At 50.2% G+C, this 13,270-nt stretch overlaps 1 protein-coding gene across 1 annotated transcript; it reads left to right on the top strand.

Annotated features, from left to right (window-relative positions):
* The first annotated feature begins 5,937 nt into the window (after positions 1-5,937).
* On the top strand, positions 5,938-10,480 carry TFF1 (trefoil factor 1). The gene is made up of 3 exons (XM_017855230.1): positions 5,938-6,116; positions 9,114-9,266; positions 10,271-10,480. The coding sequence occupies exons 1-3, from the start codon at positions 6,032-6,034 to the stop codon at positions 10,279-10,281; spliced, it is 249 nt and encodes an 82-aa protein (XP_017710719.1). The 5' UTR covers positions 5,938-6,031; the 3' UTR covers positions 10,282-10,480.
* Positions 10,481-13,270: the final 2,790 nt, after the last annotated feature.

Here is a 13,270-nt window from a genome sequence, read left to right as displayed (position 1 = left end):
GCTGTACGGGTGACTCTGGGGGCCCCTTTTGTCGGGGGGCCAACAGACCTCTCCCTACCCACCTTCTTCCCTTGAAGCTAGGTGACCAAAATAAACTTGCAGTTTTGCTCCTACCCTTGCCTAGTCGCTGGTTCTTTTGTGCCCGCTCTGGTGGTCTTAGAAAAACAAAACAGAGAGATGCTTGGATCTCCCCCAACATATATTTAAAAATGAAGTCATGCATTTAACACACCTGGTGACATCCTGGAGGACTGCTGAGCAGCGCTGACTGCGGCCACACAATGCGTGGGCCCTTGTTACCAAGGGCAACAGCCTGCGTGCCGCTGAGTGCCTCAGTGGTTCTCTAGTGGTGAGGATGGCCCAAGAGTGAGGCAGTGCCACCCTAGAACATGGGCAGTGAACCCGGGGTGGGAACAGGAACCCCAGGAGTCCAGGCCTTGCCCCCTGGGTGATCATGCAGCTCAGGCATTTTCCTTAAGCCCCCTCTTTTCCTGAGTCCTCCCTCGTAACTTCTCTTAGCTAAATCCTAGGGTTGTTAGGATGATGAAACAGGATTGTTGTTGGGAGGGACCATTGCAGCCCTATGCTTTTGCATTAACTTCCAGCAGCAAGTCGAATGATAAAAGTGGTATGAACGTCTTCGGTGTCTCCTGCAGGTGTGAAGTTTGTACAGAGGCGGAAGACTGGTGGCCCCCTCAGACAGGTGGCCCGGGCCACACCTGTTGTCAGGGCCTCTGTCCTCCAAAGGCACAGCACAACAGGGACACAGAGACTCGGATAAGGACACAACCGACGAGATACGATATGCCCAGACGGCACAATCCCGCACGCATCCCCCACCGATGGATGATGGACATTCGGTCAGGGTGCCTGGGCTTCAGAGCAAGTAATTGACAAAGGGAAGACATGGTTACAAGGTATAAAAATAGAAATAAAGTGTAATGAGTGTCTTTAGAGGTGATCAAATCCTGGGCCTTTGTCCAGCAAACGAAAGTTTTCCTCTTGGTCAGTCTTGACGGATCACTAAACCAATGGACACTCTGGTCTCTTCTTCATCATGTCTTTATCTCTGGGACTCATGGAGTATCATGGTGGGAACAGGCCTTGGAAGCAGTACCAGGGATGAGCCACCACCATCCTTGGGACCTTCTCCGTACAGATAATTTGTAGTTCTTGACCTTCCCTCAGTAGAAGCAGGAACTGTTCATCATCAGTCCAAACCAGACAGAAAATCTTCACACCTGGACTAAAAACTTCACCACATGTTTATGTCTTGGGTAGGTATGGGTTGACCACCACCAGGGGCCATATTCACAGGGTTGAGGCCAGGGTGGTGGGCAGGTGGCCAGAGGGAATACTTGGGTCATGGGAGGAGGAGGGTCTTTGGGCTGCACCAGCCAGTGCACATGGCCAGGACAGGGGCAGCACAGAGGCCAAGGAGCCAAGGCTCCAGCAGTGCCCGTGAGAGGGAGGAAGGGACATGGTGTCGAGGAAGGGAGCTGGCCCAGTCCACTCACTGCAGGGACTGGGGTGCTGATAAATGAGAATCCACAGAGTCCACACTAACCCAGGCTGAAACCTTGGCAAGGAGTCAGCAGCTTAATTCCAAAGTCACCCACTGGGAGGAGCAGGTCTGCATTCTAGCCTGGTTGGAGCTGTGCCTAAGCATTGGTAGTTTAAGTAACTACAGCTTGGCAGAGTTGGTGTCACCTGGAAAGGAGGGTGTAGAATTGAGACCTGTGTATCTGCGTCCCAGAAAGAATCCTAAACTCAGGAAAATCACTTTGTGTGAAGATGTCCATCAAAAGAAATCTTCCTTTATAGTGAAATATTGTAAGCAACCTAAATTACCAGTACAAGAGGAGTTATTATTATTATTATTATTTTCTTCAACTTTTAAGTTCCAGGGTGCATGGGCAGGAAGTGCAGGTTGTTACATAAGGAAGCATGTGTCACAGTGGTTTGCTGCACAGATCAACCCATCACCCAGGTATTAAACCCAGCATCCTTTAGCTTTTCTTCCTGATGCTCTTCCTCCACCCACCCCGTCCCTCCTCCACAGGCCCCAGTGTGTCTTTTTCCCCGATGTATCCATGTGTTCTTGTCATTGAGCTCCCACTTATAAGTGAGAACATTTGATGCCTAGTTTTCTGTTCCTGTGTTAGTTTGCTGAGGATAATGGCTTCCAGCTCCATCCATGTCCCTGCAAAGGACATGATCTCATTCCTTTTTATGGCTGCATAGTATTCCACTGGTGTGCCACATTTTCTTTATGCAGTCTATCATTGATGGGCATTTGGGTTGATTCCACGTCCTTGCTATTGTGAATCATGCTGCAATGAACATATGCGTGCATATATCTTTATAATAGAATGATTTATATTTCAGTATATACCCAGTAATGAGATTGCTTGGTCAAGTGATAATTCTGCTTCTAGATCTTTGAGGAATCGTCACATTGTCTTCCACAATGGTTGAACTAATTTACATTCCCACCAACAGTGTAAAAGCGTTCCTTTTCTCTGCAACCTCACTGGCATCTATTGTTTGTTGACTTTTTAGTAACTGCCATTCTGGCTGGCATGAGATGGTATCTCGTTGTGGTTTTGATTTGCATTTCTCTAATGACCAGTGATGTTGAGCTTTTTTCACGTTTGTTGGCCACATGAATATCTCCTTCTGAGAAGCGTCTGTTCATGTCCTTTGCCTACTTTTTAATGGGGTTGTTTTTTCTCGTAAATTTGTTTAAGTTCCCTGTAGATTGGATATTAGACCTTTGTCAGATGGATAGATTGTGAAAACTTTCTCCCATTCTGTAGGCTGTCTGTTTGCTCTGATGATAGTTTCTTTTGCCATGCAGAAGCTCATTAATTGGAACCCATTGTCAATTTTTGCTTTTGTTGCAATTGTTTTGGGCATTTTTGTCATGAAAACTTTCCCTGTACCTATGTTCTGAACGGTATTGCCTAGATTTTCTTCTAGGGTTTTTATGGTTTTGGGTTTTACCTTTAAGTCTTTAGTCCATCTTGTGCTAATTTTTGTCTAAGGTGTAAGGAAGGGGTCCAGTTTCAATTTTCTGCACATGGCTAGCCAGTTCTCCCAACATCATTTATTAAATAGGGAATCTTTTCCCCATTGCTTCTGTCAGGTTTTTCTCTTCGACATTTGATGATGTGAGTGATGTCTCACTCCCAGTTCTCAGCTCTTTGGAGGCCACGGTTAGGCTTTCTTGGCTCTTGGAGCCGTGATCGATGGAAGGGCTGTCCTGCCTTGCCGTGCCCCTCTGAACAGGAATGGTGGTGGGAGCTGCAGCAGGTGGCTGTGAGGGGCAGGGAGTGTGGAGAGGAGGGGCGGGGGCCGTTTTACCATTGATGAGGTCAGATGTGTTCTCCTCCCTCCATGGACACATCTGCATCTCACTGGTTTGTACTGAGTTGGGCCTCTGGGATTTGTTGGGTGGGACGAGGAGGACTCAGTGGGCAGGAATGGGCAGCTTCTCCCTAGCAGGTGCTACAATCTAAGAGATTACAGGCCACTCACACCACAACCTTAGACCTGTGTTTAACTTCAGGGAAGGTGCGAGGACACAGGTCATGGGGCAAGCGTGTCATGGGACATGGCCTGCAGAGAACCCCAAAGTTAAACACCCGCCTCCGTCTCTTACTCACTGAGTCATTGACTGGGGAAGGTAGGGGAACTCCTCTCTCTTTTTGGGGAGAGTAAAATCATTAACATTTTATCTGTAAGCATACAGTATTTTTCCACTGTAAAAGTTAATGATGTTTATCATAGAGATATTTCAGTAAATAGGAAGGCAGAATCCAGGGAAAAAGACGTAACTGATACTTAAGCACTCTCTGATGGCCACTGTATATTTTCTTTTTTTTTTTCTTTGCTTTTTTCTACTGAGTGGTTTGTAAACTTTTGTATCCTGTTCTTTTTAACACTAAAGCATGAAACTATTCCATGTTATTACAAATTCCACAGAAATATGCTAGGGAGGGTTCAATAATATTTCATCATGTAGCTAAACTAACATTTAGTTAATAATTCCTCGTATTACACGTTTTTATTATGAACTAAGATTTCTTTTGATGGATATCTTCATGCAAAGTGATTTTCCCTGTGTATAGGATTTTTTCTTTAGATCATCCACCAACATAGTCTGTAGCCATAGCACCCTGAGTGCATCTGATCTTGTCTGAATCTCAGAAGCTAAGCAGGGTTGGGCCTGGTTAGGACTTAGATGGGAGAACACCCACCAGTGCAGATCTACTGGGTCTAAGAGTGGACTTTTTCTCAGATTCTTGATACAAAGTACCATGTTAATTTCCAAAAGGTGACACCAATTTCCACTTTTTGTGTCTGTAGGTATCTGTTTCCCCCAGTGGAGGGTGTGTGACCTTATTGGACCCATTGTGAGACCCACGTGGGCCCAGACTGCCCCGTCACCTCCAACCCACAAGCTGCATCCTTTGGTGAACCACGATGGGGTCTGGGTCTCTGACCGGTGTTAGTTCAGAGCTAATATTTAGTGCAGTCAGATCTCGATACTTTCTTCTTTCCAGGGCAGAGTCACTCTGGTTGTGTTAACTTCCTGGAGTTGTTGTAATAAAGTCCCACAGACTGAGTGGCTTAAACGACAGAGATGGATTCTCGCACAGTTCTGGAGGCCTGGAGCAGGAGAGGAGGAGGCTGTCCTTTAAAATACAGGAGTCCAGGGGACTAACTGGGAAGGCGTGGGAGGGGGAGGGAGGGAGTCCCATAGACACAGCAGAGTGAACCATGTTCACTTTGTCAGTTTTTGATGGCAGCTGGTATATACAATTTGTTTCTCCCCCCCTGCCCCCAACCCCTCCCAGAAGGAGGCTTAATCTGTCACTCAGGCTGGAGTGCAGTGGCGTGATCTCGACTCGCTGCAACCTCCGCCTCCCAGGTTCAAGTGATTCTGACTTAATCTTGGGAGTAGCTAGGATTACAGGCACCCGCCAACATGCCAGCTAATTTTTGTATTTTTTGTAGAGACGGGATTTCCCCATGTTGGCCAGGCTGGTCTTGAACTCCTGACCTTAAGTGATCTGCCTGCCTCGGCCTCCAAAAGTGTTGGGATTACAGGCGTGAGCCACTGCACCAGGCCTACAATTTCATTACTAAAACAATTCCACTGTAAAAGGGAAAAGAACAGAAAAGAAAGAATTAGCTTAGATACATAAGTAAAAATGTGCATGCAGTTCCTTGGCTTAGGATGCTGAACGGTTGCCAGTTACTGCCGTCCGTGCGAACCCAAGCAGGAGCCCCTTTAGATGGGGCCCATTTCCCCCATGAAGGACCTCGGGTGCTTTGCTCACATGCAAATTTGCCGTGGACATGTCTAACCGGATGAAATTCATGAGAAAAGATGCAGTTTGAAGGCCCAGATCCCTTGGGGGCGGGAGGAACAGGCCTTGTATTTCCCTACTCGTCTTGTTCAGACACAGACTTGGAGACTTGGATTTCAAAATAGTTGAAAACTGCTCACAGGCCCATTTCAATCTGAGACCAGAGCAGATGGAATGGACTTCATGAGCTCCTTCCCTTCCCCCTGCAAGGTCACGGTGGCCACCCTGTGAGCCACTCTTGTCACGGCCGAGCCTTTCCCCGCCATCTCTCACTATGAATCACTTCTGCAGTGAGTGCAGTATTTACCCTGGTGGGAGGGCCTCTCAGATATGGGTAGGACCTGGATTACGGTCAGGTTGGAGGAGACTCCCACGGGATAAGAGGGACTTTCTGAATCTCAGATCCCTCAGCCAAGATGACCTCCCCACATGCCCTCTCTTCTATCAGCAAATCCTTCCATGTGGCTTAACCGTGTCTGGGAAACACCTTTGCTACAAATCAGTGGAGATTATTGTCTCAGAGGATCCCAGAACCTCCTTAGGCAAACGTTACCTAACGTTCTTTAAGCAAACAGAGCCTGCCCTATAAAATCCGGGGCTCGGACGGCATCTCATCCCTGACTCGGGGTCGCCTTTGGAGCAGAGAGAAGGCAATGGCCCCCATGCAGAACAAGGTGATCTGCGTCCTGGTCCTGGTGTCCATGCTGGCCCTTGGCACCCTGGCCCAGGCCCAGACAGGTAAGGCGTGCTTCTTCCTGCTCTGTGGGGCCACAGCCAGCTCGGGCAGCCTCTGCCTGGAGCCACTGTTTTACATACATATTTTTGAGCACCTGTTTTGTGCCAGGTGCTGTTCTAGGTCCAATGTTACAGGATCGGCAAAAGCAGGGGGAGAATAACTAACACAGGACGGCAGGGCCCCAGGAGGCCTTTGAGATGTGCAATGAGGAGGGTGCTGCCCTCGGTCAGGGCTGTTTTCCCATGTTGGGAAGACTTCACAATCCTCCCAAGTGTCATGTTTCAAAGAGGAAGTGTTGGTGTGGAGTCTCAGAATAGTGCTTCCGAGTGTTCATGCCAACATTTCCCCCAGGGGCAGACCCTCCCAAGGCCCATCCAGATAGGCCCAAATGCCCGTCCCAGTGATGGCCAACTGGGAGACCCTCTTCCACAGGCCCAAATGCCTGTCCCAGTGGTGGCCAACTGGGAGACCCTCTCCCACAGGTTCCTGGGCTCCCCTGGGATCCATGCTCTGGGAGTCAAAGCCATCATCCCATGAATGCGTGGCTGGCAACCCCTGTTCCCTGGTGTTGTCAAGTGGATCGGTTGCCCTGGCTCCTTCTAGGGAGTGGAGGAAGAGCCCACTCTTGCTTCCTTGGGAAGTGTTTGCATCTCAACTCCTTTACCTGCAGAATGGATCAATGGTCTGCCCTAGGGCTGTCAGGAAATGTGGTGTGGCAGCGTCTGGGACTTGCACTTTGTTAGCTGCAGGGAGATGAATAAGTTATTTGCTGTTGTTAGGTACAGTTTCAAGGTGGAGGCAGGAGAAAGGGCTTTCCACGTTTCCAAAGCAAGGCTTTCCAGAGAGGCCTGAAGAGGGGGCACCCAGTGGTGCTGTCCATGCCTCTACTGCCCTCCAGCCACCTCTTGATCGCTGCTGTGGGGTACGGGGCCTGAGGGGTGGGCTTGCGCAGCATAGAAGCCAGCATTGGGTGCCAGTGGGAAGCCCCCAAGCCCATGGCAGGGAGCGGGGGAGCTTTGGAACCCGAGAGAGGAGGTGGCCTCAGTGTACAGAATGAACTGGGTGGGTCCCCATGCTGGCCACCCCCAGGCCCATCTGCCTCCGCCCTTGCTCCCACCCAGCCCCAGCCCTGCCCCCTGTGCTGTGAGATCACAGAGGCCGCGGCTAACTCCTGTCCCCCTGCCCCACACACCCTCTGGCTCAAGGCTCAGAGCTTCTTTGTGGGTGACTCAGGTCCATGATCCTGTTACAACAGAAATCTAGAAAATTGTGATTACAATTTAGCGCATTCACATGTGGAAACCATTTCCATTTATTTCCGTCACCCGACAAAGCGGGTGGGCAAGACAGCGTCTGCTGGAGGCAGAGCGCCGGGGCTGGAAATCCTTCCTGCGGAGGAAACTCCCTCACCCCCCAGAATGATGATCCTCCCTCACCACAGGGCCTCTCTTGACCCCCACAATACCCTGGGGGTGGGCGATGGTCACTTCACTTCGTGATGGATCCAGACCCCAGGAGGGCAACGTTCCCATGGAAGCTGCTGGGCAGCGGGAGGTGAACCCGGATCCTTCCCAGCAAGCCAGGAACACTTTCTCCAAAGAGAGCTCGAGGCCGTCCCCGATAGCAAAGCAGACAAGAGAGCAGCCCCTCCTGGCCTCCCCTGGGGCACCCTCACCTGAGCCAGTGTGGCCAGCGGAGCTCCTCCCCTCCTATGCCCCAAGACAGGGACAGGGACACAGACAGGGACAGGGACAGGGAGGGTGCTCTGGGCTCCTCTTTCCCGCCCTGCTGCAGGCTGTCAACCGCCAGATCCTAATAGGTTGCTTTCTTAGACCTTTGATTCTGCGGAGCTCTGAGTCTGAAGCTCTTGTGTTAGAACGTCTTGTATAAGATCCTGTGGCAGCCCCAGCCAGCTCCATCTGTCCACGTGTCTTCCCCCTCTAGCCCCTTTCCTCACTGCCCTGCTTCAAGCTGTTTCACAGCTCACAGCCCTCTGTCAGCTCCTCCTAGACCACCCCACCCGGTCGTCCTCTCACCTTACCTGCAATGGCCCTCCACCTCTTGAGCACATCTGGGTCTCTGGAATGGCCTTTGCCCGTGTGGCTCCATCTTCCCCTGGTGAATCTCCTCCGGCAGGGACCCCCCCTGCTTTGTTCAGCCTGCTTGTCATTGGCTCCTCCTGGGAGCGCCCCCTACCCCCGTGGTTACCCCGGGCACCCTGGGATGACGGCCTTGCGTTGTCTCGCACATTTTCTTGCCTTTCTCCTCCATCAGATCCTCAGACTCTTTTGTTTTGTTTTTGAGACAGAGTTTTGCTCTGTCACTCAGGCTGGAGTGCAGTGGTGCGATCTTGGCTCACTACAACCTCCGCCCCCTGGGTTCAAGTGATTCTCCTGCCTCAGCCTCCCAAGTAGCTGGGAATACAGACATGTGCCATGATGCCCGGCTAATTTTTTGTATTTTTAGTAGAGATGGAGCTTCATCATGTTGGCCAGGCTGCTCTTGAACTCCTGACCTCAAGTGATCCACCTCCCTCGGCCTCCCAAACTGCTGGGATTACAGGCGTGAGCCTGGCCCAGATCCTTAGACTCTTAATGACGACTTCTCTGGTTTTAATTTCTGGGTCCCTCTCACCTGGCACAGTGCCTGGCTTTTGCCATGCTAGTTCCCACTTCTCATGCACACAGATGGTGCTCAGTAAATATTTATGTATTGAGTAAAATTTAATAATCATTTGTTGAAATTAAAAAGTGAATAAATAAGTTACCTAGAAAGATGCAAAGTCCACAAACCCGGGGCACCTTGCATTTTCCCTGAGGGTAATGTTTGCACATCAGGATGTGAGGACCACATCTCCCTCTCATGTCCTGAGGGTTTTCTATCTGCCTCACCGGATGGTTGCTGATGTCATTGGAGAAGGAAGCTGGATGGGTGTGTGCACAATAACATCAAGGAATTCAGCCCACAACTTACTTTGCTTCTCACCTGTGCACTTCTAGAGACATGTGAAGTGGACCCTGAAGAAAGACAGAACTGTGGTTATCCTGGCATCACGGCCTCCCAGTGTGCAAGTAGGGGCTGCTGTTTCAATGACAGCGTTCGTGGGGTCCTCTGGTGCTTCCATCCTAAAACCATCGAAGTCCCTCCAGAAGGTACGACCTTTTTATACCATGGGATCTGAAGGTTTAGAATTAGTTAGAAAAGCCACATAAGACTGCAGAGGCTCTGATCGGCATCACCAGCTGTGCCTTTCCACAGAGTCATGGCCGCAGGTGGTGATGCAATGGGGTAGCCTGAATCAGACTGCATTCAGGTCTGGGAATAGAAAGGCAGGGCTGAGGGGCTTGGAAAGAAACCTGATTTTTCCCCGGCTTCTCTTCACATCTCCAACCAAAAGCCTGTGAAGAGCCACTGTTGGTAATGCTTTCTAGCTTGCCTAGGATAGAGGGGGAAGGCATGACAAAATTTGAAGACAGTTCATGTATTCTTTTCTTTCTTTTCTTTCTTTTTTTTTTGAGATGGAGTCTCACTCTGTTGCCCTTGAGCTGGAGTGCAATGGCGGGATCTCGGCTCACTACAGCCTCCGCCTCCTGAGTTCAACCTCAGCTTTCTTTCTTTCTTTCTTTCTTTTTTTTTTGAGACGGAGTCTCGCTCTGTGGCCCGGGCTGGAGTGCAGTGGCCGGATCTCAGCTCACTGCAAGCTCCGCCTCCCGGGTTTACGCCATTCTCCTGCCTCAGCCTCCCGAGTAGCTGGGATTACAGGCACCCGCCACCTCGTCCAGCTAATTTTTTGTATTTTTTAGTAGAGACGGGGTTTCGCCAGGTTAGCCAGGACAACCTCAGCTTTCTAGTAGCTGAGATTACAGGCGTGTGCCACTGTGCCCAGCTAACTTTTTTTGTATTTTTAGTAGGGACGGGGTTTCACCATTTTGGCCAGGCTGGTCTTGAACTCTTGACCTCAGGTGATCTACCTGCCTCAGCCTCCCAGAGAGCTGGGGTTACAGGCGTGAGCCACCGTGCCCGGCTGACAGTTCATGTTTTCTAAAGAATGTGCCTGTTGATAGTTGAAAGTAAAAACTCTGTAATTGCTTAAATGTGAAAGAAAATATTTATCCTCACTAAAGCATCTCTTCCTCCCTCTCCCTCACCCCTGTAGAGGACTGTTAATTTTAGACACTTCTGCACGGATCTGCCTGCATCCTGACACGGTGCCATCCCCAGCATGCTGGTTAGTCCCAGAGCTTGGCCGCCACCTCCACCGGACACCTCAGACACACTTCTGCAGCTGTCGGCTCACGACACAGATTGACTGCTCTGACTTTGACTACTCAAAATCGGCCTAAAAATTAAAAGAGATCAATGTTAATCTGTGCTTTTCATTCTTGTAAAGAATATGAATGATTTTCCTTTCTTGAAAGTGAAGTACAACCTTTCACTCTGGGCTTTCTCTGTGGGTTCTGAGTCTTCTGGGCTTCCTGAACTGGGATATGAGTGGGCAGCTGAGTGCAGAAAGCAGGGACGGTGGGGTGTGCAGCAGGTGCCCGGCTCAGCGCTCAGTGCTAATACCCAAGGACCAGACCTCAGGCTCCTTCTACGAAACCACAGAGTCCCCCAGAAGCAAGTCCAAGCCATACTCTTGTCCAGTCGTGAAACTGGACACCAACTCCCCTGGCATTTCTTAACTACTCACCGCGGATGCCCCAGCGACCAAGTGATACAAGTTACCTTTCCATGTATTTGCTTTCCCAAATAGAAACTGGCGTAGGAGATGAAACCCATAGCAGAGTGTCTGAAAGCATGCATAATAAAAATTGCAGAGGGTGGCATGGGCTGACCCCTCCAGGAAAACCCCTCCCCAACCTGAGATCTGAATGAACTAGAAAATAGAACAGCAGGGGAGGGATACAGAAGCCAAAATGTCACTTTCTTCCCACTGGCCCCTCTGTACCTTGGCAAGGATTGGGAGAGGGTGTCCCCCCGACCTAGTCATCCTTGCTCCAGGGGCCTCAGCTCAGCAAGCCCCAAGCCAACTGCACCCTGGGTTCCTACTCCTCCCACCTGTCCCTCCATCTGGTGCTCTTGTGCTGGGCATACATTGCACAATTATACTGGAGATGGGGTCCCAGGAGTTCTGGAAAACTCCTGCTCTCTGCAGGCAGCTGGTTCCAGGGAGGAAGAGGGAGGTGCAGAATTGAGTGGGGCCAGCTCTCTCCACATTAACCAGTCCGGTAAATCATTCCCAAACCCTTGGCCACTAGGATCAGCAGGTAAAGAGGCCCGAGAGGCCAGGAGACACCCATCATGAAGAAGCATCAGGAACGGGAAACCCCTTGCCCCCGGCACACAGCAGCACACACATGAGCCGTAACAATACATGTTGTCACATATGTGTCAGGGGGGCCACAGACACCTTCTCTTACCTCTCAGATGTGCAAGGAAGTTTTAGCTTCTCTTTTCCATCTATGGTATCTCTGATCTTACACTTTCTGCCTGCTAATTACAGGCAAAAACAAGCTAACTATTTAGTCCAATTCCTCTTAAAATTCAGTTTGTCATAATAATTTGCACAGCTTCTGTCGGTCACAGTCTTTGGGGACGCGTTGCTCACTCTCTTACCTCGCTCCACCCCATCTTGCCCTCTCTACCCCTGGGTGGGGTGAAGGAGCCCCTGGGTCTGCCCATGCCCCTTGGATTCCTACTGGCCCACTGTGGAGCAGTGGCTGGGGGTTCTCAGAGCCCAGCTGGTGTGTGGCCTGTCCCTTCTCCCCACGGTTCCCCAGTGCCCGAAAGGTGGGCTTTCCCCATGACACCTCGTAGCCGACCGTTTCCTGGCTATCCACCATCCATTCCTTCCCTTCTTTCCTACCTAATTTGCACTCTACAAAGGAAAGGGGAAAAAGAGTTCACTTTTCTAGCCCCTCTTTTAGCCAGAAATGGCCATGCAATTCTATGTGGCCCATGAGACGTAGGGGGCATCTACTTGAATGTGGGACAGGCTTCTCCCTTAATGATTGAAGAGCGCCCTCTGGCTTCCTAGGCCAGCCCCTGCAACCTGCCTTTGGCTATTGTGGAAGGTAGGTGTGATGTAGTGTTGCAGTCAGCCATTCTGTGATAATGAGGTAAGGCCCAAGCGCTAGAGCCTTAATAACCCTGAGCTGCTGATTTGAACCCCTCAACCACCTCCAGACATCATGTTAAATAAACCTAAGTGTGCTTATGGGTTAAATCACTGCCAGTTTGGTTTCCTGTTACATTTCAGTATATTACCAAGGCCCATATCTTCCCTCTACCATAGAGCAGTGAGCCTATGGCCCAGCCACAATGACCAGGAACAACTGCTCTCACCAAGGACTGCAGGTAGAGCCATTTAACAAGGTGAGTCACTGCCTTCCTGTGGTTTCCCTGGGCCTCCACCCAGTGGAGCCTGGGCAACAGGGCAAAACTCTGTTTCTACTAAAAATAAAAAAATTAGCTGAGTATGTGGTGCATGCCTGTAGTCCCAGTTACTAGGGAGGCTGAAGTGGAAGGATTTCTTGAGCCCAGGAGGTGGAGGCTGCAGTGAGCTGAGATTGTGCTACTGCATTACAGCCTGGGTGACAGAGTGAGACACTGTCTAAAAAAAAAAAAAAAAAAAAAAAAAGAGGCGCCCTTCCACTCAGATCTGCTCAATGGAGTTACATGTCAGTTTACACTTCTCTTGTAAGCTGCTCCTTGGCTTGCAAGCAGCATCCTTGTGCTGCGTCTTCTCATGCTTGTCTTTCTGTGTGTCTGGGGTCTGCATGTCCAAATGTCCCCTTCTCATAAGGACACCAGTCAGGTTGGATTAGGGCCCACCCTAACAACCCCATTGTAACTTGATAAAAGAAAAACTTGACCAGACATGGTGGCTCACTCCTGTAATCCCAGCACTTTGGGAGTCTGAGGCGGGCAGATCACCCGAGGTCAGGAGTTCGAGACCAGCCCGACCAACGTGGAGAAACCCCATCTACTAAAAATACAAAATTACCCAGGCATGGTGGCACATTCCTGTAATCCCAGCTACTCCAGAGACTGAGGCAGAAGAATTGCTGGAACCCAGGAGGCAGAGGTTGCCATGAGCCAAGATTGTGCCACTGCACTCCAGCCTGGGCAACAAGCATGAAACTCCGTCTCAAAA

This window comes from Rhinopithecus bieti, unplaced genomic scaffold (genome assembly GCF_001698545.2).
Source record: "Rhinopithecus bieti isolate Rb0 unplaced genomic scaffold, ASM169854v2 scaffold_40803, whole genome shotgun sequence".
Classification (NCBI taxonomy): Eukaryota; Metazoa; Chordata; class Mammalia; order Primates; family Cercopithecidae; genus Rhinopithecus; species Rhinopithecus bieti.
Note: the sequence above shows the minus strand (reverse complement) of the source record. Positions and strands in the feature narration are given on the sequence as shown.

What these genes read in the sequence shown, in the direction of transcription:
- TFF1 (XM_017855230.1), top strand. Translation starts at nt 6,032, where the DNA reads ATGGCCCCCATGCAGAACAAGGTGATCTGCGTCCTGGTCCTGGTGTCC. An exon ending in CCTGGCCCAGGCCCAGACAG is followed by an intron (nt 6,117 to 9,113) that starts GTAAGGCGTGCT and finishes GTGCACTTCTAG; the next exon opens with AGACATGTGAAGTGGACCCT.